Source organism: Misgurnus anguillicaudatus, chromosome 18 (assembly GCF_027580225.2).
Source record: "Misgurnus anguillicaudatus chromosome 18, ASM2758022v2, whole genome shotgun sequence".
Lineage (NCBI taxonomy): Eukaryota > Metazoa > Chordata > Actinopteri > Cypriniformes > Cobitidae > Misgurnus > Misgurnus anguillicaudatus.
In genome coordinates this window covers 39,049,517-39,076,843 of record NC_073354.2, presented here as the reverse complement: position 1 = coordinate 39,076,843, position 27,327 = coordinate 39,049,517, and the positions used below count along the sequence as shown (strand labels likewise).

The following is a 27,327-nucleotide window of genomic DNA, read 5'->3' as shown; positions in this document are numbered from 1 at the left end:
TCACAGAAATATGTGACCTGTTCACGCAAAAAGGCGGGAAAACGTGTCAGTGTCACGAAAAACACTCACAAAATTACTGTATAGGTACATAATTTCTTGATACAGGGTTGTTATATTTAGGCACCAAAGATCTGTTTTATAAAGTTATCAAAAATATAATTTTTATTTGTTGCAAAAATTGCAGATTCGTTCATGATGGTGATGATTTTTTTTAATTTTACACAAAAAAGATAATTGTTTATCCTACTGTAAATATGTTAATTGTAATAAGAGTCTTATTAGGTTTCTTTTTAATTAGCATATACTGCTTTAAAGGGAGCCGCCTATGTAGACAACAAAAGAGTTCATCTGATTTTGAATAAAGCTACTGAGGGATGAGAGATGTGTTTTAGATCAAAGTGACCTCGAATTTAATTACAAATTAATATTGGCCAGAAACTTTTAACAAATGTACAGTTTAAGAAAATCACAATGATCTCTTTAAGCTGGCAAAGCCATTTTTGTAAAAGAATCAAAATGTGACCATTAATATGACTTCAATCCTCCGTCAATATTTAAGATATCAAGGTTATATTTTTCTTCTTTACATTTTAGTAAATCACAAAATAAATGACTTCAGCTCGGTGTTCACAGGCAGGGTCACATATTTGAGCATATCATTATTTTGTCATAATATTTCCTTACTCGGGATCGCATCAACCCTTAGAGATACATCAATATGTTTTGCCCTTCGGAGATACAAAGACGTCTTTATATCGCATCGCTGTTGCCACCGTTTTATCAAACCAATAAAGCATCAATGCCTCATAGCTGTTTTTACCATAACTAAAGAGCTTATTGTTTAGATGTTTGTGTGCTGCGTTCCTGTCGGTGCAATGAGACATTATTACTGTAGCAGCTTACAGTTTTCATAGCTGTCTGTCTCTCTCTCTCACGGCAGGCGACAAGCGGCAAGACCTCTTAGCTTTTCTCAAAGTAAAGCTCCAAAAAACAATTTACCCCACCAGACGTTTCTCAAGAGCTGAACGTTAGGTATCAGTAACTGGACAGGTGTGACAAGGGTTAGGACGAGGAGATTTAAACATGATGGATGCTGGGACGTTGCTTCTACTTAAGGATTTTTTGAAAATCATAAACTAAAAACACTAAAAGTTCATTCATGTTTATTGCAAAAACAAATAACACATTATAAAGTTTAATATTTGTAGTTGATGTAGTCCTTAGTATAAACAATATTGACACCATAAAATCTGTTTGATTCAGTATTGGTTTGGAAATATTCAGGGTTCTTTTTCTTTAATATTGAAAATACTTTTATTCATTTTTATAATCTAAAAAAGTTATTTTTTGACTTTTATTTAGACAGGAAAGCATTGGGTGGAGATAGGGGAGCTGGATTGGGACCTCAGAGATGGGAATCGAACTCGGGTCACCGTGAGCACATTGGTGCTATATGTCACCGCACTAACCAATGGTGCCAACCTTATTTTACATTTATACATTTGGCAGACACTTTGCATTACAAGGTATACATTTCTTAGGTATACATATGTGTGTGTTTGCTTGGTTTGAACCCATGAGCTTTATGCAATGCTCCCCCGAAAAGCTACAGTATGCAGGAACCACATAATAATGTTTTGCATGTAAATGGCTTCGATAAAGAGCAAAATAAATTTTTTGACAACACAATGACTAAATAGCGATACCCTCAAATGGCACTAAATATAAATACAGATATAAGTGTCATTGCCTGTCTGCTTAGATGCATTTAACCTGCATTACTTAAAACGCAGCAAACATATCACCTCCTAACACACACCAAAAATATCACCATCTCCAGAACACCGACCGAGGCTTCAAAAATACAGATAAAACCAATTAAGAGGGATCTCTACCGTTTATTTAAAAAACTGTTTAATAAAATATACACCATTTACAAAACAACATTTGGCAACACGTCTAGAGGCCATTTATCTGTCCTGTACTCTAGTGTCAAAATACATCAGTATCGGTTTTCTGGTTAAAATCCTTTTAAAAACCGATCTTCACAATAACTCCAGAGTACAATGAAACAGCCTCCTGGCCACACACACATACACGCGCGCGCACAATCATACATACATACAGGGTAAAGATACCATACAAAAATAAAATAGTCAATCAAATAGGATATGTTTCAGATAGATGTAAGATTTTGCAATAATCCAAATAAAATGCCATAAAATGTTGGATTGACACAACAAAAGCACAACAGCTATCATGCGGTCGCATGGCCACTGACAACATAAACATCTGTATATGCGTGAAACTAAAGCCCAACATGTGCAGTATTGCAATTGACAGTCTATAGCAGCAGATGAAGACATTGATTTGATGGCTGTGTTTCCAAACCTAGTGAACATATTGGCCTAAAAATGTTGTCTGCACTCTTATGTTTCCAGATACCAAAATGATAAATATATATATACTTGTGCAAATAAATGTTGGAAAAGCTCAGATTCAAAATGCCACCTCTGTCTAAATGAGATGTTTATCAAATACTTTCACTTCAAATCTGCTTAATCCCGGCCTCAGGCCATACAGAAATATCGCTTTGTTGGCAAAATCCATTAAGAGTCTGCTAAAAAAATGCTCAACATGTCAGATGCACTTAAGAGGGTTTTGCATCTGAGCTCTTTATATAAAACATATATTTTGGTTACTAGACTTTAAAAGGTTTTTCTTTAAGAGCATTAGTTAATAGTCATTCAAATAGTTAGAAATGTCATTAAAATGTAAATCAATTCAGTTTGATCTTTCCCACTGAAACTTCTCCCGGTTGAAATCCATTAGAAGAATATAATCTGAAGAACCTGTACCAAAACATCAACATCATTTTGATCTCCAAAGCAGTTTGTAGCAATTTAGCGCAGATTAACATCGCACAATGGGTAAGAGTCAACATGAGCAGCTGTTTTTAACTCATCTGGCCCTTGAATGTTTACTTTTACCGATGCACCCTAATGCAGTCGCTTGAAGTACATTGTTGGTTTTATGAGTAAACATTAAAGCCAGCTGAAGAGTGCAGAGATTTACTAGCAAATGAATTGATTATAAAAACACATTTTAAAAGTGGAGATGCAAAAAACATCTTAATGTAGAACAATGAGACCATGTATCTCCCCCAAAGAAGTCCTGTGTCCTATTCTTTAAAAAACTGGTGATGGTGAATTGATTGAAAGCTGTATTCATCTGTATTAAACCGTATGCTGTGAGCTCCAAAAGTCTGGAATCACATTTACATTTATTTACATTTATGTAGTGTAGACAGCCGGTTTGAAAGCAGCCAGTGACTTTGTTATAAGGTTAAAAAAACCCAAAGAGTAAAACACTGATCTGAACAACTTAACATCAAGAACTTTCTGAGATCTCTCAAGAACCAGAGAGAGAGAGAGAGAGAGAAAGAGAAAGAGAGAGCAGACTTTCACTATGATTTGAAACACAGCCATAGACTTCATTATAAGGACACAAGTGTGGGTTGGATAAAGAAACATCCAAGCATCTTAAACGTGAACCACGACCGCTCTAGAACCTTCAATGTCGCGCCGGTATCGTTCCAGCCAGTCTTTGAGCTCCGATATTCGGTAGCCCTCCGGACCCCTGCCGCCCTGATACACGACCTTCTGGTCCTTCAGTATGTAAAGGCGCTCAAAGTACGCGCCGTACGCCGAGTTGGACGAGTTGTCCATAGTGTCCACAACCACGGCGCTCCCCGGCACCTCCAGAAGCTGCGCGGCGCGAAGTCTGTCCTCCAGGCAGCGGTGCCGGGGAATCTGGTAGGGCGCGTCGGAGCTCACCCAACCGTCTGACGGATGCGCTTCCTCGATGTACACCAGCAGCGAGTCCGCGATGTCCGCGTACTGGCGGACGACGCGCTGGTACGCCGACAGGCGCGTCATGAACGGCGGTCAGGAGCAGCTCCCGAAGTTGAGGATGAGCGGTCTCCGGCCGCGGGCGTAGTCCAGAATGCGTTGCGCCCGCTCGGTGTCACCCAGCGAGACCACTTCGGTGTTGGGCGCTGCGCCCCCGACGTGCGCCGTCTTGAAAAAGTCCAGTTTTTGCCCGTACCACACGGCGCGCAACGACTCGAGCGTGAACATCTTGTTGGAGTCGGACACGCAGAGCGGCGGGTCGTCGGGACTCGCCTCGCGCATCTTCACAAGGACCTTCCTCCGGATGCACAGGAAATCCAGGAACCACAGCATCACGGCGGCCACCAGGAAGCGCGGCAGCAGCATCAAGCACGCGGCGGCGTTTTTCAGCGTCCTCGCCGCGTGGACACCTGCGGAGCCGTGCAGCATCTCCACCCCCCCCATATGGAGTCCTATGGATGTGTGGACGCGTGTGCGCGGTCACGTATGTGCGGTCTGTTGCTTTCCAGCTCCGACTCCCGCTTTTTATAGGACTAGTAAGGATTTGAATGGAAAACAACACGCCTCCGCACCCGTGCCGCCTCCTCACATGGAGGGGATTACCTCCCGTCAACTCTCGCGTCTGGAGGAGCGCGCGCGCGAGCCATAGAGCGAGCGAGCGAGCAAGCGAAAGAGAGAGAGAGAGATATGCAAGCTGATTGCTTGATTATTTGACAGTTCCGCTTTTTAATGCATTTGTGAATAGTGATATACTAAAATAAAAATGGAAAAGTGGTGAAGGTGCGATGTAATCCAAAGCACAAATCTTTCTAATATTGTTTGTCAGGCGAGAATTTAGCTTTTTACGCATTGGTGGCTTTAATTCACGCAATAGCCTAAGTGATGCTGAAGTTGAGAAAACAAAATATTATTAATAAAATCTTATAAAAATGCAATACGAATAAAGTAAAGAAATCAAAAGCAATCTATAATGCAATGTGCTGCTCGTCATTTTATCTGACAAATGGCAGATGCAATGTTTAATGCATTGGTGATATAAATGCGTCGTGTCAGATTCTTCAAATCTCATTAAAGTACAAAGCGATGGAGTTACATGCAATGCAATTCAACGCGCTGTTGATTACGCGACATTTCCCTTTTTTTCATGCATTTGTGGCTTTAATGTATGCCATAGGTGATGCTAAAGTAGATAAAAAAGATTACATATGAAATTTCATGAAAATGCAATAAGAAGCAATAATGCAAAATACTGCTCGTGTTATAATTTTGCGTTTGACATTGGCGGATTAAGCGCGGCATGGCATAAAATAAAATAAAATAAAAATACAAAAGTGTTTATGTAAAGATGCAATATGGTGCATTATGCTATTTAAATTATGGTCAAGCGACGGTTGAACTTTTTATTGCATTAGTAATAGTGGTTTAGATAGTTCGTGTCTTGTCAAGAAATCTCACCAAAATGCGAAAGTGGTGAGGACGAAGATGCAATGTGATGCAAGATAGATTGTTTGACAAATGACAACTAAATGCAATTGTGGCTTTAATGCACGCAATATTAAGTGATGCTGAAATGGATGATTATTGATGAAATCTCCTGAAAATGCAATAATGGATGAATTAAAAGATGAAAAGATGCCGTATAGTGTTATCATGCTGCTCGTGAGATTATTTGACAGACGACTGATGCACTTAAACGCATCGTGACAGGAAGAAATAATCGCTGAAATCTCATTGGTAGTAGTGAAGAAAGAGAAATTGCAGTATAATTTTAGATTATTTGATAACTGATAGTTGCACTTTTGTAATGCATTAGTGACTTAAATGCATGCGGTTTTTAGTGATGCTTAAGTTTGGAGAAAAGATTAATGCTATGACGCAATTGCTGCTTGTTAGATTAGGTGCCAATGTTTAATGCATCAGTGGTTTAATGCATCTTGTCAAAGAGTAATTGATCTCCTAAAAATGCAATAATTTAAATATATGATGCTACATGACACTTGTGAGATTATTTGACAAGTTGCATTTTGTAAATGGTTTTAATGCATCTTTACCAGAAATCATTGAGTCATGCAGTAATCAGGAGAAAGATGAAATTTAATGCAACATTACGAGATTATTTGGTTGATTAGTTTAATGCATTAGTGCAATTCAATCTTAAGTGCAACCTTCACAACATACAGGACATGTAAACTCCAAATTTAAATCCAAATAAATAAATAAATATTCCTATTGTTCCTTAATTTTATTTTCAATGTGCTGTAACAGACGGATTTGTTTAATGTTAATGACTTCTTCCAAAGCTGTTTGTTATGTGGTATACTTCCATCATTATTTAGTGTTTCACAGCATCTGAAAAACTCTGTCTGTCTAGTAGTGTATTCATGTCTATCCCAACTTTCTCTTTTTGACTTCAGCAAGGTGTTTCTAAGCATGCATGACTTTGTTTTGTTGCTTTAATATTACATACAGTACAGGTTAATACATTTAAATCTCAGTCTTACCTAAATTCCACAGAAACCTATTTACAGGGCAAAGAAATATTACATACATCACAATCTGTTGCCTTTGTGCCTGCAGTAATCCTTGTAATACAATCCTTGACACAGTTTTTCAGATAAATTGTTTTTAATCAGGTAAAGCCGGTAAGTTACACGACACAGGCATTTATCTGCTGGAGCATTCGGCCACTAAAAGTCTCAGAATTAAACAAAAAAGTCCAGCCCAAGGCAATTTGTCTACTGAAGCAATGAAACGCTGTACAAAAGTGGACGTTTCCCATTAATGTCACAATAACACAATGAATGAAAATGATTCAGACTCATTACAGGTGTAATTGGCTGAGCTCTGTTTTGGTATTGAAAAAGGAATTACATCATTCATTTATCAAATCATATTTATATTTCAGTTCAGTGTACAGTTCAGATTCATATTGTTCAAATATGTGTTGTAAAACTATTGTTGATTAATTCATTACTAAAGGTTAGATCAATTACAAAAATATCATTGTAACTACTCATCTCTTTAGACTTCAGAAGATAACAGATACACTACAGCGCCCCTTGTGGCAATATTGAAAATTCAACTTAACACAGAATTTCTATAGACATCAAGTCGACACAAAACCAAGTTTTCATACTGAAATATTATATTTTTACATTGAATGTATGAGGCACACTGTAACAATGATTTATTTTGACAAGAAAACAGCTATATTTTATAAGTATATATAGAAGTATATATATTTTATAAGTTATAACAACTCATTTCTAGTCAAGATAAATAATAGTAAATTAAAATGAATTGTAAATCAGTTGATTGAACACATTTTTTTACAGTGCAGGAGTTGGATTTGGTCTGTAAATCAATTTGGGAAGAAGGTACTTACACACTTTTTTACACCCGAGAAGCACTTCCAGCATTTTTCTGCTTTTTGTATCAAGAAGGTGGTTGATTTTAAATTATGTGCTTAAGTGAATCACGTTCAATAAGAGAGTAAATAAAAGAAATAGGATACATTTTTATTTAATGTAGACTTTAAGTTTTCAGTGGACAGATCAGAGGTGTTATGACAACAGTCAGGCTTTAATAAAAGATGAAGTATAAAAGTAGACCGAAGACTTTTTTATCCTTGTGAATTCTGTCTAGAGTTTTAGTTCATTTTGAATTATTATTGTGTCTCTTTTTTATCAGGTTTGTTTGTACATCCAAAAAAATGATCTAATTGTTCGCCATCAAGCCAAAATAGGACCCATCTCTTAAAATGGAAAACAAACCCAAGTATGCTGTTAAAATTTTTGTAGAAATGACAGTATACTGGCAGCAACCTGTAGATTAAAATGTAAGCTATTTGCTGGCAACAATTTGTTTAAATTTAAATGAAAATTAAAAGCACCTATTTAATTGTATATTTGTTATAATTCAATGTGTTTTTGTGGTTTATGGTTAAAAAAAAACACTTTATTTTCCAAATACCGTACATTTTTGTTGCTCCATAAATCCCCGTCTTCTTCAAATGCTTTGATTTTGTACAAAACTGAATGATTTGAAAAGCACTGTGTCCCTGAATGGTCAGATAATCTGTACATTGTGATTGGCTTGAATACCTCTGACGTCAGCCGGAAATGTGACGCTCTTTACCACGTTTTGAACATTCACAATGCAATACTGACCCTGACCAATATAGTCATACCGTATCAATACGAGTCAAATCTGATCCAGAAAATGCAGATGACCAAGCTGATCGATCAATCATGGTTTAGTTAGTAAAAAATTCTTTAAATGTGAAAACATAGACTACTTACAGGCCGTGAGTCAGAAGCGGGCCGAGTTATGATAATGAACGTCGTGTCAACATCAAAAGGTCCAGGAAGTAAAGTGTTGCTTACAATCTGTGTGTTTGTTAGTCCAAGAAAAGAGATTTACATTGGAGAAGATAACTTTGGGGTTTGTACCTTTTGCATATAGTTAACATGTACTAATATACACTTACACACCAAAGGAAATGTAAAAACGTGAATTGGATAATAGTTGCTCTTTAAACATTAACAAGTCTTTATCTTTTCAGAATAAAACTAAAATAACAGCCTCATGTAAAGCATTCTGGAAACCAAAATCAGAAGAAAAAAAATGAAAAAGGTTAATGAGGATTTCTATAATTTTATTCTGTAAATACAAAGACTTGTTAATGTTTAATGTTCATAACAAACTATTGCCAGTAAATGACATGAATTAAAAATTTACAGTAAGTTACTGGCAACCAGCTGCAAAACTACAGCAAATTTTTTACAGTGTACCCTAATACATTAAAGCAACACCAAATAGTTTTTGCTCTTTGCTCCCCCTACAGGTTAGAAGCGTAATTGTCCATTACCACTGTCATAAATACTGAGGCATAGCTGGCTCTGATTGGATTGTAGGTCTGCCGTTAAGCAAGTTTTTGTTGTTTTCACTCGGACTACAGTACAGCTACCCGACGGTTGGAAACTTCTTTATTGCGGTTTTGGCCGATAGAGGGCTGCTAAGCGAATGTGAAAGTGCTGTTCACCCTGTTTTGAGTGGATGAACGACTGAAACTGTTTTGGAAACGTTATTTTAAGGTAAAAAAAACTCTTTGGTGTTTCTTTAAGTTTCACCTGCTGCCGGTAGAGGCGGTAATTTACTAAATGCATCTATTGGACCAAAATCAATCGTATGGGTAGTAGGATATGTTGGTAAAAAATGTGAATAATGGCAAAATGCATTTGCCAAATAAATTCATAAGGGTCAGTGACAAAAATGGTTTGGCAAGATAAAAAATTCAAAAATCTTAAAAATAATATTTTTTTAAAGCATGCATCAGGTTTATTTCAATGCACATATTGTATTGTGTTAATTTTATGCAATAAAAAATGACATTTGCACCATTTTTATGAAAGTTAAGATTGAATGGACCTGAAAATGTCAAATGGTGTAACTGTCAATTGCGCCAAGAATGAGAAATATTAAATATTTTATCCCCCTTCATGGCGTAATCATCATCAAAAAAACATTTTAAAATATAATTTTATTAGTTATTTCTAAATGTAAATTTTAATGTGTTTTTGTAATGTTTGTCCTGACAGCTCTGTTTTTGTCGGGATCCACTCTAAAAAATATTGGGTCATTTTAACCCAGAACTGTGTTCTGTCCTATAGTTACCCAGCCCTGGGTTAAAAACAACCTAATATTGTTTAGAGTATTGTTTTATTCTTTGTTAGTCTAGTATGTTAGGGATCTGACAGTACAATGTTTGTGCGGGGAACGTGTGGTCTGTATTGTTTAGGTTTACCACGTATTTCCCGTGTCTCGTCACTTTTTATCCGATCCCTTACTTGTTATGATTTTTACCAGTTCCCCTCATTAGTTCTCCTATTTAAAGTCTTTTTGTTTGTTGTTCCTTACTGGTTCATTTTGTTCTGTCACTGTGAGTACCTTGATCAAATGTTTAGTAAGTCATAGTCTAGTCCTTGTTGTTAGTCATTGTAGTTTAGTGGTTTTGCCCCATTGTGGGTTTTGTTTTTCTCTGTTTGTATTATAATAAAAGTGTTTTTGTTACGTCAAACGTCTGTGCTTGGGTTCGCTTCTTGCACCAATTCCTAACAGTTTTCTAAATAATCTTTGACAAATTATGTAAAAATGTATGTAAAAAATCATATTACACTAAACTAGATATATATTTTATTCCACATTTTTTAATGAATATATTTATATTTTCATTTAAAAAAATACGAGTTACACCAATTGACACAGACTGTTACACCACATTGACATTTTTGCAATTATCCCCCAAATATTCTTTCAAAATGAAATAAAACCAGAAATTTTAGACTTGGTCCTCTAGAAAGAGAATGTATGCAAGTAATCTGAAAATGTATTTAAAAATTTTAAACTTTTTACATTTAATTGAACCATACGGACACAAAATAACTAACATCACGTCATTGACCCAGCAATTTTTTTTTACTAATAATCATAAGTTTGTGTATGATTTACTTTATACGAATTAGTACGAATTTCTGTGAGATCACGCTTATAGCAAGTGAATTAAGGGATTTTAATTCAAACCGTTTTTGTCACTGGCGCTGCTACGTCAGAATTTATTTGGCAAATGCATTTTGCCATTATTCAGAATTTTACCAACATATCCTCTCCAACCCCTACGATTGCTTTGGTTGTTTGTCCATTTCACCAAATATGACCAGTAGATGCATTTAGTAAATTAGCGCCTCTACCGGCAGCAGGTGAAACTTAATATATTAGGATATAAAATGATATTTTGGGGTATCATTTTGCTATGATTACATGTACTGGGATAACATTTTTAATTTTAACCACCAGGATTAATTGTATTTTATTTCACACACTATATATAAGTCAAAAACCACCTTACGCAAGCGTAAAATCCACTGTAAAAATGTCTATAGAAATTACAGTATTACTGGGTATTACTGCCAACTAGCTGCCAGTAACTTACTGTAGATTTTACATTTATGTAATTTACTGGCAACAATTAAATGAACATGAAACATTTTCAGTCTTTATCTTCTACAGTAAGTTACTGCCAACCAGCTGCATAATTACAGCAATTTTTTACAGTGTCTTTTTAGTGAATTAAAGGATTTTTATTAAAAATTTGGCTTTTTCATCACTCGTTTCTGATGCGATGCATAATATCAGTGTGATGGGAACCCAGGTAAAGCTACATGTAAAAGTATGTATATGTAGATTGTAAACAAACATTTCCAAGAAACAAGGTCACGTGGAATAATTTGCAATCCATTTGGGTAAGACTGAATTGTTAGAGACGACTGCTATCTTACTTCTAATAATAGCACAAAACGTTCAATTCACAATGCTAGTCAATTAAGAGATACACAAGAGAGGCAATTTAACTTTTGCTGAATGTGAACTATTTGGAAGATGTCCACTAATAAACACAACAGGGACACTTAAACGCTCGTCAGTCGATGAACTTCTGAACTCATGCTTTTAAACCTGTTCCTAATTTTACCTCTCGTTTCTAGTGAGTCCTGCGGAAAGCGAGGTTAGGAGAAGGACAAGCACAAAGTAAAAAAAAAGACGAGGTGAGTAATGATCAAGTTATTCCTCAAAGCAGACCAATGAATAGGAAACGTTCAGTTCGAGTGCATGTTAATTGGTATCTGGTGTTTTTTAGACATCCATCCATGCATGTGACTTTTTTCTCGCCTTTGTATTCCGAGGCTCCGTCTAGACGTCTATTTTCTTGTGTATCGTGACGTTTCTACTAATCGCATTTTTGTACTTTGACCTCATACGGCAACCTAGTGGTTGTTAGCGCTCTACATCTTTAATAAACCGTCAGACGCAAGGAAAGTCATTGATTTTTTTTTGCTAGCTGAAATATGCCGTTGGCTCCTAACCCTGTTACCTCCAGTAAACTCTGCTAAGAACTTGGCACAGATTCTCGGGTCAAACGAGGACAGCCGAGAATAGCAAAAACAGCCAGTGCCTGCAGCAAACTTAAAAGACGGACGGAAATCCTAAGCCACAACTATGGTTTCGACTAGCGGTGCGGCCAGAAACGCAGTCTAGGGTTATTTCATGAGACTAAAACAAAACACTGGAGTTTATAGACTCTTTAATTTCTCACTGTGTCACTTTTACAATTTTTGTCAGTCCAGTCTCCTATTCTTGGTCCTTAGCATTAAAAAACGGCCGTTCCGCTCTTAGCCGGAGGAGCCGAGAAGGATAGCGGTAGCATAGCAACCGTCATCAAGGTCCGGTCAGGATTATCCCGCTCAAAAGACAGCAGTATACTCGTCAGTTAGCAGACGCCTTTTCTTTATCCAGAGAGCGTCGCATTGACTAGCGTCCAGAAAAGGATTTTACCTCTTTGGAATTGGAATAGAGCGAGAGTTTGTCATTTGGCAGCGTTATCTGTGTTAACAGTGCTGTTTCTGTGCAATCTTATATAATAACAAACGATGACAGAAGCCTTATTGCTCGATCCTTGTATTTTGCATCAACATTACGTTATTTTTATACGTCTTTAAACAATACAGGGTGTCAGTTCGATGAGTGTCGTACTTCAGGCCCGAGTGTGTTATCGCTGTGGTACAGGGCAGAAGGGCCCGGCATTAATTATGCATTGCATTTACATAATCTCTTTTGATCCAAGAATCCCAAAGCAGATCTCAGTGTGCAGCCCGTACGGCTCACCTCAGCGGACGAACGCGTCGTATCCGCTGCAGACTGACAAAAGTCAAAACATGTTAAAAGTCAAGTCATGGCAGAGTTAAAGAGTCGTAGATTCATCACCGATGTGCTTTAAAAGTGGAGAGGTCTGTTGAGCTATACGAGCTTTGCAGTGAAGCATCACAAAACTTAAATACATACAAAATGGCAGATGAGATGCGAGAAATACAGAAACATTTGATAATAATTGTTTCGTCTTATTACAGATGGGATATTTTCCTTTTTTTGAAAAATGGATATTTCGTATCAGAGTGTTGTGCAAGAAAATATATATGAACATGATAGTTTCACGTGAGAACCCGAAACTAAACTTAAAAACAAAATTCTGCACATGAAGGTTTCACGTGAGCACATGAATCGAAACTTTTTTTACTCCAATGTCACCTTTGGGGCTCCGTAGATAGTTAACACAAAAATTTAAATTTTGTCATTATTAAAAGGGATAGTTCACACAAAAATTTAAATTTTGTCAATAAAAAGGATAGGTCAAACAAAAATTTAAATTTTGTCATTATTTAAAGGCATAGTTCACACAAAAAATAAAATTTTGTCAATAAAAAGGACAGTTCACACAAAAAATTAAATTTTGTTATTATTTAAAGGGATAGTTCACACAAAAATAAAAATTTTGTTATTATTTAAAGGGATAGTTCACACAAAAATTTTAATTTTGTCATTAATAAAAGGGATAGTTCACACAAAAAAAATAATTTTGTCATTTTTAAAAGGGAGAGTTCACACAAATTTTTTTATTTTTTAATTTTTAAAAGGATAGTTCACACAAAAATGTAAATTTTGTCAATATTAAAAGGGATAGTTCAGACAAAAATGTAAATTTTGTCATTATTAAAAGGGTTAGTTCACACAAAAAAAATTATTTTGTCAATATTAAAAGGGATAGTTCACATAAAAAAATAATTTTGTCATTTTTAAAAGGGAGAGTTCACACAAAAAAAATTATTTTTTCATTTTTAAAAGGCTAGTTCACACAAAAATTTTAATTTTGTCATTATTAAAAGGGATAGTCAACACAAAAATTTAATTTTTTGTCAATATTAAAAGGGAGAGTTCACACAAAAAAATTATTTTTTCATTTTTAAAAGGCTAGTTCACACAAAAATGTAAATTTTGTCAATATTAAAAGGGATAGTCAACACAAAAATTTAATTTTTTGTCAATATTAAAAGGGATGGTTCACCCAAAAATTAAATTTTGTCATTTTTAAAAGGGATAGTTCACACAAAAAATTTAATTTTGTCATTTTTAAAAGGGATAGTACACACAAAAATGTAATTTTTTTCATTTTTAAAAAGGGATAGTTCACACAAAAATTAAAATTTTGTCAATATTAAAAGGGATAGTTCAAACAACATTAAAATTTTGTCATTATTAAAAGGGATAGTTCACACAAAAATTTAAATTTTGTCAATATTAAAAGGGATAGTTCACCCAAACATTTTAATTTGGTCATTATTAAAAGGGATAGTTCACACAAAAATTTAAATTTTGTCAATATTAAAAGGGATAGTTCACCCCAAAATTTAAATTTTGTCATTAAGGGATAGTTACTGGGCCCCTAAGTGGACATGGAGCAAAAATTAAACAAAGTTTAGTTTCGCGTGCGCACACGATAGTTTCACATGCAATAGTTTCACATGCAATAGTTTCACATGTGCACGGGATAGTTTCACGTGCGCATGCAAAACTAAACTAAATGTCACCTTAGGGCCTCGGTAGATAGTTCACACAAAATGTAAAATTTTGTTATTATTAAAAGGGATAGTTCACACATAAATAAAAATTTTGTCATTACTCACCCTCAAGTTGTTAAAAACCTGTATACATTTCTTTGTTCTGCTCAACACAAATTAAGATGAAACAAGATCTCTCCGGTCCTCAAACCAGAGACTATTGTTTACACCAAAGACGAGGCTGAAGTCCAGGGGCGATCGTGCGTTTTCATCTATCGCCCCAAGACTTTGGAATGAGTTGCCCTCTTCTATTCGATTAGCTCCCTCTCTGTTCATTTTTAAGTCAAGATGTGTTTTACCATGATTTAATTTATAGTTTTTATTTCTTTTAAATTATTTCAAATGGTTGTGGTACTTTTTAATTTTTAAATTTAATTTTTAACTTTTACTTTTATCTTTTACTGTGCAAATGTGGTGTGTGTTTTATGTAAAGCACATTGGTCAACCATGTGTTGTGGAAATGGTGCTATATAAATAAAATTGACATTGACAAGATATTTTGATCAATGTCTGTAACCAAACAGATGTGGGGCACCATTGACTTTCATAGTATTGCAGAAGTCAATGGTGCCCCAGTTCTCTTTCTTTATTATCATTCTTCAAATGATCTTCATTTGTGTACAGGTTTGGACAACTTTAAGGTGAGTAAATGATAACAAAAGTTTAATTTCGGGCAAACTATCCCTTTAAATGTATATCTAAGTGACTCAATGGATGTCACTTCATGAGCTCTAAAAGTTGTATCTGGTACAATGTAAGCAGATGTTTATGTTGGCTGATAACGTGGAAAAACAACAAGGTGATAAAAAGAAATCTTGGCGTTATGTCACATTTAAATCATGTGTCAGGAAATGTCAGGAATTATTTCAGTTCAGGGATCATTTACTGTTTTATCAGCTCAGGGTAACGCAAAAGCACTTGTACACTGATTGTAGTTAGTTGTGTGTGAATGGTTTAGTGATTTAGTGTCTAAACTCCATAGGCTTTTTGTATCCTATGTGTGTGTGTGTGTATTTAAGAAACTGTCTAGACTTATGCCATCATGAAAATTAAGCATCTCGCCACCCCTAATTCATTTTACTATAATGCAAAAAAGAAAGCCATTTAAATTGCAAAACACATTTTGCATTTATTTGTTGTTTTGCCTTTAAAATGCATAATATTACATTCTGTTACATTAAAAAACTCAAATGGTAAAATAAAGAAAACTTTCCAGTGATGAGAATGTGTTTTTTAAATACAGAATTGTTTTAATTGTCCTGAATTGGCTTTATTTACTTCTGACCTAATCTGGCCTAGTTATGTTATTTGTTTACCCATAAACATGAAGGTTTTCAAAGAGTTTGATCTGTTAACATAAAGCCACAGATAATATATTTACATGTTTTATAGATGCACATACACCTCATTCATCTTTACAGAATTATGTGCACCGATATCTGAAACAGCTGAACAAGAGGGGCCCTAGTTTAACCCCAACTTTTAAAAACATCCAGAATGAGTCCAAAAACCAAATGTTAATGTTTCTTTCATGTCTTGCATTTTGTTTTAAAGCCTTGGGTTATGAGAGAAACAAATGCTTGATATACTGATATGTTAATGAGCTGCTTATAAATGTATTATTTAAGCAAGTTTGGCTCCAGGGATGTGATTAGTTTATTGTGGCATAAATGTTTTCCTCCGGATCGCATATTGATTGTTCGTGATAGAGCAGCCGGCTTGTTTGCCAAAGAACAGTTGAGATTACGGACTGATAAAGTGTTATTTTACCAAAGTGGAAAACCTAGTTTGTCTTTTGTTTTGTTTGGTCTGTACGTGTGTTTCGTGCTCTATGAGAGACAGCTACATTTGATGCATTTCATCCCATTCTAGATAAAAGTCCTTATTTTTGGAAAGTAATCGCTGTGTGTAAACATTGACTATGTCCTTAAAATAATATGTTTCTAATGCACCATAGGCTTCCTATAGGATGAAAGGTGCCATAGAATGTAAAACTGTATGATGCACCGAATATTTGGCCACCGACTTTTATCACCAAAACAATACGGCCAAAATGTTGTGATGACGCAAACAGAAACCACGACCTGCACGTGCTTGTCTGAAGCAACATGTCTGTGGTGTGGATGTATTTCAAGTATCCCTGTGTCTCAATTCGTTCCCTAGCTCCCGAGGAAGTGAATCAGTACGGATCACGTATTGGCTCGCGTGCGATTCGTAGATAAAATGCGCAAATTTAAGTAGGGAAAGTTTATCATTTGCATGTGTTTCAAAGGCTTGCAAATGTTAACATTCAAGTGATTTTAAACAATTTACCGCAAAAAGGCGCTAAAGTTTAAGTGAGCAGCTTTCTCGACGGACAGACCTATAGCACAGACACACATGCGGTTGAATGTGTCCGGTCCAGCTCCAGTCAGACGTGATGATCCCTATGCCCTTCAAAGATCAGAACTCTTGATGTGTAAACTTTAGAGAGAGTTGGGTCTCAAAATGAATCCATAAAAATACATTTGGTGAATCAAGCAATGAAAAACAATGTAATGTTTTTATGTGGAGCGACTGTCTGTGTGTGCGCGTGCGTTTAAGTGCACTCAGTAGTGCATACACGGAGAGACTCGTTTTAAAAAGCAAGCAAAAATAAAAACAGGGCACAACTTTCTTCTTTTTTTTTATAAATGTTTGTAATTTTTCCCAATCCTTTTTTGCTGATCCGAAAAATAATCCGATCCATGCCTCCAAAAATATAATGTGATCCGAACCGTGAGTTTTGTGATCCGTCACACCCCTAGTAAAGTTAGTACACAGTCATAGCCATAAATGCAATGGTACTAATAATTAGCATAATTTATTTCGGTGTTTCGGTTTTCGGCCTTGGTTTCCTCTTTTTCGGTTTTCGGTTTCGGCCAAGAATTTTCATTTCAGTGCATCCCTAGTATTTACCTAGGCATAGATGAAATGGTAACCTTGTACATGCAAAAGACTGCTGGAAACAAACCAATCTCAACAAAAAACAGACTGTGACATTACAGTCATGATGTACTCTCGCAACATTAAATGACACATTAAAGGGGACATATAATGAAAATCAAACGTTTTCCATGTGAAAGTGCCATAAATGTTCCCCAGTGCTTCTATCAACCTAGAAAATGCGTAAAAGATCAACCCGGTATCTTAGTTTTGAAAAGCCATTCTCTGCAAGCATGTGAAAAATAGCTCATTGAAATTTGGCTCCCCTTGTGATGTCATAAGGGGATAATTCCACCCCTTTATCTGCATTATACAATCACAGCACTGCCATTTAGCCATTTAATTGATTATTCCTCAAAATCTGTCTCTTTATCTGATACAGACTCAAACATAAGATCTGTTTACACACACACACACAGAGCTACTGAACTTCTCTGAGAAACAGCCAATCAGAGCAGAGCTGAACATTATTATTATACATGACCCTTTAAACAAGGTAATAATAAACCATTTAATTCTAATGGCAAATCCTTTGGTTGTAAATGGACATGTAAAACTGACTCTGGATCATTTTTGCACTTAATAAAGCCACAAACCATCTATGTAGATATCAAAAATCATTTTAACAGATTATTACAATGCATTCTTTGGCACCTTTAAATGATGTTATCAGCCTTTCTCTGTTATGACATCATTCCTACCTATGATCCCAAATATATGCTTTGGTTTAGTTCTATTTGATTTCTAAGAAGAAGAAGATCGCAATGAATGTGAGTGTTGCCAAGCCAACTATGAGCCCTGAATTTCAAATGACTGCACTGTCGAATGTGATATCAGAAATCCTCATGCTCTCCTGCGACTACATGGGCCATTTAAGGTCACACAGTGGTGTTGACTGAACAGAAACCACAAAATCACACACACACATACACATAGTCGTTGTGTTGAATCCGAGCAGGAACGTGCAGGCAAACAGTAGGGTTAGTGTGACTCGAGGCAAACAGAGCCTGGATACTTCACATCTTCACAGAAATTCATGCCGCCGTTTGCCGTGTTTGTTGCTTAAACAGATTTTCCATAAATGATGCTACAAATAAAACTGATTTTGTTATACAATTTTCCGACTGAGGCCCTGAAGCAGAGACATCAATTATCAACCGCTGGCCCGAGAAACCGCGAACGTATTTGTCAGTAATAAAATTAATCAGATTGTTATTTTTCACCTAATTGCGCTGTTGTGACAAGAACTCTGTTGTATAAGCAGCGTAAATGCGTGCGGTGTTTTTGCATAAATTATTCTGCCAATAATCACACAGCTCTTGATTAGCGGTTTTGTAAGAAGAGATGATTTGAAATGATAGATGGTGTATCTTGACCCGAAGGTTAGGTTAGATTTGGTTAGAAGGGGTTAGATTGAGATTAGTGATGAGCATCGCTCGAATGTTTTGGTTGCGTAAGAGATGAATGAGCCGCTCGTTACGCGGGCAAGAAATTGCTTTCCAGATAATGATGTGAACCAAAATGACGCTTTGGAAAAGACACTGGTTCACAATGTTACCATAGTGATGTGCCGCATGCTTGTCTACGTTTGACACAGACATCTGTCACCCTGTTCTTTCATCATTTTTTGGTTATGGTTTGCTAAGACGAGTATACACACATTTTTACATTCAGTGAAGTGAACAGTAAAGTGGCTTTCTAATTATTGTGGAGTGTGTCTGAAAGAGTACCCTCACTCCCTACATTAGTTTGCTAATATCAAGTGGACGATAATGAGTGAGTGGAGTCGAACATTCACGGTACGTTCACACGGAGCGTAAGCGTTAAGGCCTCCCATTCACTTTTAATGCGTGACGTCATGCGTTGCCGAACTCGATTGTGGATCCATCGGCACTGCGTCAGTGCCGTTGCTCGTGGCAGAAGTTGAACATTTCTTAACTTTTCAAGCGGCAACGCATGCGTCAGCCAATCAGATCGCCTTATGCAAATAACCTAGGCAGAGTCAGCCAATTACGTTTATGGATGACCGGAGCATGTGTTGCGACCACTGTGATTGGCTGTTGGTGTAAGTGTAAGCGCTTGTGGCGCCATCTTGACCCTGGAGTTCATTTGGCACGCACCTCAAGGGTAGTGGCTTGCCGTTAAGTTGTCCACTCATTATTGTGGTGCATTGTGGGATTGAATAAGTTGCACTCGATCATGCACTATTTAAATATATAGAGAGCTTTTTCGGACCGCCTAGAACTCCATAGCAACTCCATAGCAACGTGCTAAACCAAATAGTAATGCTCTAGCAACGCCGCAGATCTATAGCGAGGCTATGACCTAATAGCGTAGACATTTTTAAATTGTAGTGTGTTAAATACATTAACTGTTCCAACAATTTTACGGTAAGGTTAATTTAAATAAATGTGTACAATATAATTCGTACAAAAACGTAAAATTATTACAAAAAAGCAATAAGGAGACCACACCGAATTGGCGGCAGATGACTTCTTTTTTGAGGGCGCACGATGCGAAGCTTGTCAAAACACAGTGTTAGGGAAAGTTACTTTTAAAAGTAATGCATTACAATATTAAATTACCCAAAAAAGTAACTAATTGTGTTACTTAGTTACTTTTCATGGAAAGTAATACTTACGTTACTTTTAAGTTACTTTTTCTTACTTGGCTGAGGCTTGATCTCTTTCAGGTCTTGCAGGTGTTTTTTAAGACTGAGAAGTTCTGTATATAAAATTGCATATTTCTATTGCAAAAATGTCAAGTTCTGGCCTGCCATCTCCGTTTCTGACTCAAACTGAGTTCAGTTCATATGTTCAGTTTAATTCAGTACATAATTTTTTTTACATAAAATTAATTAAACGGAAAAGTAACTCGCATTACTTTTTTAAAAAAGTAACTCAAATATTAATGTGTACATTTATAAAGTAATGCGTTACTTTACTCGTTACTTCAGAAAAGTAATATTATTACTTAATGCGCGTTACCCCCAACACTGTCAAAACATGTATGTAACCTGTCATGTGTGTGGCTCATCATGTCAAAATATGTTAACTTATGTGCATCACGCGTCATGTCAAAATACGGCCTGCTGCAGACGCTTCGAAGGAGTTTACGATAAAAGAGACGCTCATGTTTCCAGTTACTCGCTTAAGGGGGTGTGCACACCAAAGCTTTTAAACGCGTCTGAAAATGCCTGGAGGACGCTGACTGCCAGCTTTTTTTCAGCTGAGTGCTTTGGTTGCTATGATACTTCTGCTTTGTTTATCAGTCGTTGTACGATGCGCCGGTTGGTTGTTGTGATATTTGTCCTGCCGCTCCTCCACTGTGATTGGACGGCCGTGTGAGAACTGACATTGACGAGCTGACCCTTCACCCAAAGTTGAATATTTTTCAACTTTCGGCACTCAGCTTTTTTGAAAAACCCACCCTTACATTGGAAACAATTGAAAACATATGCCGGCTGCGGGCGTTAAAGCTTTGGTGTGAAAGCCCCCTAATGCTGCGTTCACAACAGCCACAGTAGAGCGCAAGTGATTTCAATGTTAAGTCAATGTTAAGACGTGTTGTTGCGCATCTCTGTAGGTCTTGCAACGCGAATGAGGTGTTTAGCGCAGTAGATGCTAATTGAGCGTTGCTGTGGGAAACCGCGAAAGTTGAAAAATCTGAACTTTGGTGGAAAAACATTCTGCGTAAACCAATCAGGAGCTTGCTCTAATAGTGAGGCCATTACAGGAAGCGAGCGGAGTCGCAGAAGCCCCTCCCATGATGCAAATTTCCGTGTGAATGTTTCGATGACTAGAATTTCACGCGCGGCTCTTACGTGCGAATGAAACGAGTACGCTTAAAATGTTCAAGCGGCCAAGTACTCGTGGTAGATGCGAATTTGATGCCTCTGGTGTGAGCTCACAGTAAGAGTTTAGTGTTAAGTGAGTGTCTTGAAGGTATTTTATAGGCATCTCTTTTATCTTAATCCTTTTTGATGCGTGTGCAGCAGGCACGTATTTTGACATGACACACGATGCACATAGGTTCACATGATGCACCGAAAACATATTTTGACATGACGAGCAACACACATGACACTCCAAACACATATTTTGAATTCGCTCCCCTCGAAAAGAGAAGTCACCGGCCACCACTGCTCCACCGCTAAACTTAACCGTCACAGCACGAAAGTACTAAAACGTAACAAAAAAATCGTACAAATTCATACCTCTAGAGATTTTGCCATGCGATTGCGTTGACTGTTCTTAGTCTCAGTGGAGTAAAAATAGCAAAGATCTCTGTCAATTCACGCGTGCTGTTAAATACGCTGTAATGGAAATTTCGGCCTCTCAGGGGCTTAAGAAACTGTCCGATCACATCTGCTGTTTGACACTCGTGTGCTCTCTCTAACAAACAGTGTGCGTAGCGATTCCAGCTGCTTAATACGAGAAGCGTTCATTAAACCTAAAACCCCACACCTGCCCGTCCACCCCACCGATTCCCGCTCGAAATTACTCGCCCCGGTCGTGACCTCGTCTGACCCCCCCTCCGTCAGGTCTGCTCTGGAGTCGCTACTCCACTGGGCTCCAGCCAAAGTGCTGCTTTCAGATTGAAAGGCTGTTTCCCATCACCCCACCCCTGGTGTTCCCGACAGAGGGCCCACCACGGTGAGCTGAAACGCCTCGAGTGTATGCGCCATCCTATCCTCATTTTCCCTCTCCGTGCACGCAGCCATGAATCAAGCGCTGATTCATCAAAAAAACTTTGATGAGTGATTCCTGTTTTCTCAAGAATCAACTAATCCTGCGGCGAAGAGCTATCTTGCCGTTCGCCTGCGAAACCGAATCTCCGTATTGAAATATTTAAGAGCGCCGATCACTCCTGATAATAATTATACGGTCGGTCAGTGCTGCTCCGGTAAAAAGAAAAATGTTGTTTTACTCTGGATAAGCAAAACAAATGAATTAATAAAATAAAGTCCACTTGTCCTTAACAGACCTCAGAATCATTCTAACAATTTTACATTTCATTGAGAGTATTTGAGTAATCACTGTAACAATTCCTTTACTCTTAACCCGAATTAGTTGACTTTACTAGAAAATTGCGTGGAAACCATTTGCACGAAATCATTAATTTTTTTATATTAAAGTGCACCTACAGTATTTCATTGCTAAAAAACTTTATTTACATTATTTTCCACATATCGTACATTTTTGTAGCTCCAGATATACTGTTTTCCTCAAACGATCTGATTTTGTACAAAACTCATTGATCTGAAAAGCTCTGTGTCTCTGATTGGTCAGCTAATCTGTACGTTGTGATTGGCCTGAATACATCTGATGTCAGCTGAAAATGTGGTGCTCCTTACCATGTTTGAAAGATTCACTCACAATGCAAACTCAATGCAGGAGTCCGAAGCGGGAGGAATTATGATAATGTCGGTCGCGTCAACCGGCCCAGAAAGTAAACTGTTGCCTACAATCTGTGTGTTTGTTGTAGTCCAAAAAAAAACAGATTTACGTTGGAGATGATAACTCGCATCATCGTTTACTTTGGGGTTTGTAACTTTTGCATAACGTACTAAAACACACTTACACACCAAAGTGTGTAGTCTTATGTGAATGTTGTCTATGGGGCTTTAGCTAACTTATTGCTAAACAATGTACTAACTGTAGATGTAAATTTTATTATGTGATGTTTTGTGATCAATGTGATTTTAGCCCATGGGACTACGAATGGAAATAAGCCTTTGGCTAGAATCCGGAATGTTTATATGCATGTATTCCATGTTTTTTCATTAACATGCACTGTCCCGACCAAATAAATAAATGTCAAAGGAAATGTAAAATCGTAAATTGGACAATAGGTGCTCTTTAACTTATAACCTTTAGTGGGTGTAGCAGACAAATCAAGTTGGCATTAGTAATCTTTACTAACAAGCATTAGTTCACATTATGGTTTTTTAAGGATATGTTTTATAAAATAACTATTAGGTTGAACAAAAATAGTACATTTAACTTAATTTCTAGTTCAGTAAACTTAATTTCGAATTTATTTAATTTGTTATATCAATTGGTCTGTCCAACACCTCCACTTAGTTAATTGAGTTCAAAGATTTTCTATTTATAATTTCATTATATTACTTTTAGTGTTATAAATGGTATTATAACACAATTTATGATCAATTATTGAATAAACTTGTTTCTCCACATAAACACATCCTAAAACTGTGTTTTTGACATGAATTGTCAGTACTGTGAAGAGAAACACAATAAAATGTGCTGAACAGGGTTCATGTAAACACTGATCACCTGAACGGTGACTTCACAATCTTATAATTTACAACAAAACAACATCAATAAAATAAGAGATTTAACCTCTATGACATTTTATGAAAAAAGTTAAAGTAATCGTTCTTATTCTGTGGAAGAGCTTAAATAATCAAAATATTCAGACGCAAAGGATTATGGGTATTCCTCACAACATTTACTGATAATTTCAAGTTCAATTTACTTCAATGTTTTAGTTTAATGAATTCTACATTTAAAAGTTTAATGAACTAATTATTTTAAGCATAGGTCGCAAACACAAAATATTAAGTGATGTTTACTTCATTGATTAAGTAAAGATAAATATTTAGGTTTTTAAGTTTAATCAATTTGAAATTAAAATTAATTTGAACTCTTTTGACTTGTAAAGTTGAAATAACCTAACTTAACCTTATTTTTATCATTTAAACTGAAGCAACTACTCATTAGTCAAGAAAGTTGCAAATTCAAGTTAATTAAACTTAAAAATTTAAGTGCAACAAGGCTTTTTTACAGTGTCAGAATGCTGTGTGTGGTTGCCGTGGCAACTCTGAATGGTCGCTAAGACGTTCTTAAGATGTTCTTAAGTGGTTTTGGCATATTGCTAGGGTGATTCTGTGCAGATGTTAATAACATTATTATTACATTATACATTACATTATTACATATTATTAAGACAATATTGGACTTTTCTGTTTTTTTTGTGGTGGGAAATGTTCTAAAATTTATTTAAAGAAATAGTACACCGAAAATTAATATTCTGTTATAATTTACTTACCCTGAAGTTGTTGCAAACCTGTATAAATGTGTTTGGTCTGCTGAACGCAAAGATATTTTGCAAACTGTTAATAACAGATCTGGGGCACCATTCACTTCCATAATATTATTTTCTCCTACGATAAAAGTAAATTGTGCCCCAGATCTGCTTTGTTACAAACATTTTTCAAAATAGCTTCCTAAAAAATAATTTTTTACAAGTTGAGGGTGAGTAAATGATGACAGATTGTTAATTTTTTGAGGAACTATCCCTTTAATAAATCAAAAGAAATAACCACTGACCAAAAGGTTCTTTGAGGAACCAAAAATGGTTCTTCTATGGCACCGTTTCTAGCATTTTTATTTGTAATGATTTGTTGCTATGTGTTTGCTTAGATTGCGTAAAAAACATCACACCTCCTCTCAGGCCAGTTTCCTCCAGTTTGACATCTGTGTGCAGCGTAGACCAGTCTTTAGCAAATTTTATTGGCCAGGCTCGATCCCCCTGGAACCGTTCCTGGTTCTTGTCATTGTAAAGCACCTTTAATAAAGTTGTATAGTGCTGACTGTAAGCGCACAGCCAGTAGGAGCCCTCCTATCAGATCCCTTTTCCTGGAAAGCACATTTTTAGTGCGGCCTAAACCGGAATACGCGGTATTGTGGAGTATAATTAACAGTAGAGTACAGTAACTGTTTCAGTGGGTTACACGACAGCCTTTCATTATGTAATCAATGGTGGTGTGGTGGAGGATATCTCAGGGTTTCAGAAGCCTCCAGTCCTCACAACACATTGCACTTAATGAGATTGTGAAACATACTGTACTGAAGACAATCCTTTAACCCTCTGAAAATCCTTTAACAATCCTTTAACTTCCATGTAAAGAGGTCTAGTTCTCTAGTAAAGAGATCTGGGCAGATGACTTTGTTACGTGCTGCTTTGGCGAGATAAACTATAAAGTCTGTGGCCTGGGCGGTCTGTGTTAAATCTGTTGTACATGTGCAGGGTGCCGTTTTAGGGAATCACTACAAATGGTTAGGACAGAAAGTACACTTCAACAATTGACTGCCAGGAAGATGTGTAGAGTTCATTTTAACAGCAATGCTTTGCTAGAGGGATTTCTGGGAAAGATAAAAGGCAAGTTTCCTAGTTGTTAACTTAGGTACACTCTTAAAGTCAATTCAGAGAAACACATTATGCATGTATTGCTGAAACACATTACAAAGACTGTGAAGTACTGAATTGTGGAGTTACACCGTTAAAAAGTTTATCCACATTTCCGTGTTCAGGATTATTTGGGCGGGGCTAAACGGTGGCTCGATGATGCAGCAGAGCCACGAGCATGGCCCCGCCCAAAACACAATCGCAACTATGCATTTAGCTCCTAGTGGTATTTGAAAGATGAGAGAGACGCCTTGAAAAAGAAGTCACTGGCCGCCACTGCTCCTTTAATAGAAATAGACTATGAATATTGCAGAATTACAGACATTTGGATTTTGGCCAAATTGAGCAATTTTTGAGACATTTGAATTTTTTTTCTGAAACTTTAATGGAGACTGCTTATGAGCAATTAGATGTGACAGTCAAGACTTGAAATAATTTCTCAGAGAATACAATTTTACCTACAGTATATGTTGAAACATCTGTTTATATTTTCCTTAACCCCTGATGACAGAGTCCAGAAATCAGAAATATAGCAGTCATGCTTTCTGTTTTAAATGAAGGAAACATGAATGAGGTCTGGATACTTGGGAGACAACCAGAAGCAATAATACCCAATAAATGAAGAAAGGACAGCTCTTTAAAAGAACATTTAATATTTATTATCATAAAATGTTTGTATGTGCATTTATGAGGAACACTGTAAGAAATTTGCTGTACAGTTATACAGCTGTTTGCCAGTAACTTACTGTAGATTTAAATTGATGTTATTTACTGGCAACAGTTTGTTTTCAAAGAAAAATGAACAATAAACATTAACAAGTCTTTGTCTTTACAGAATAAAACTAAAATAACAGCCTCATGCAAAGCATTTTGAGAAATCCTCACCATCCTTTTTTCAGTTTTTTCTTTCAGATTTTGGTTTCAAGAATGCTTTGCATGAGGCTGTTATTTTAGTTTTATTCTGTAAAGACAAAGACTTGTTAATGTTTATTGTTCATTTTTCTTTGAGCAAAGTGTTGCCAGTAAATAACATCAATTTAAATTTTATTACTGGCAAACAGTAATACTGTCATTTCTACAGATTTTTTACAGTAAAAAACAACATTATGGACATTGGTCGCAAGTAGATTTTTATTTTATCAGGGTTCCCACGGGTCCTTAAAATCCTTGAAAGTTTGTGAATCTAGGGGGAAAGAATTCAAGGCCCTGGGAAGTTTTTGAAAATATACATACATAGATACAGGTCATTGAAAGTGCTTGAGTCTATTTTATGCAAAAAGTTTTCTGAAAAAATAAGAAATCATAAAAATTCTAAACTGTGCTAAACGGTTCGCTTTAAATGCTTATATCTTCTGTATGTGAATGTTGATTCATACCAAAATGCTTTTTTGCATAGTTTTTTGCAAATGAAACGTCTCAGGTTACATATGTAACTGTTGTTCCCTAAGAAGGGAACGAGACGCTGCGTCTCCCTTGCCATACTCCCTGGCCCTGTAATGCCGTCCTTGTCAATATTTCAGATAGCGATATACTTCCTGACTCCCGTGTCATCCTGTCTTTGTCGTTAAGCTTCACCATTGGTTGAATTTGATATACATTCAGACGCACTTACCCCTGGAGGCGTCCCCAAAGTGTCACCGCAGTGACGCAGCGCGAGTTCCCTCAAAAGTGAACTGTAACAGTATATCTTTAAAGGTAACACGATGTAACCTTGCTCTCACTTGAAATGTGTC

The 27,327-nt window shown here is 36.5% G+C and overlaps 1 protein-coding gene and 1 long non-coding RNA gene across 4 annotated transcripts in view; one reads left to right on the top strand and one right to left on the bottom strand.

Moving 5' to 3' along the window:
* Nucleotides 1-27,327, top strand: part of LOC129428921 (uncharacterized) — a 106,319-nt gene that overhangs the window by 38,054 nt on the left and 40,938 nt on the right. For all 3 annotated transcript variants that reach the window (XR_008639067.2, XR_008639066.2, XR_008639068.2), the window contains one exon: nt 11,453-11,512. This is a non-coding gene — a long non-coding RNA (uncharacterized lncRNA). The remainder of the gene's footprint in view (nt 1-11,452; nt 11,513-27,327) is intronic.
* On the bottom strand, nt 1,879-4,439 carry dio3b (iodothyronine deiodinase 3b). Its single transcript, XM_055185291.2, has one exon. The coding sequence runs from the start codon at nt 4,353-4,355 to the stop codon at nt 3,543-3,545; it is 813 nt and encodes a 270-aa protein (XP_055041266.1). The 5' UTR covers nt 4,356-4,439; the 3' UTR covers nt 1,879-3,542.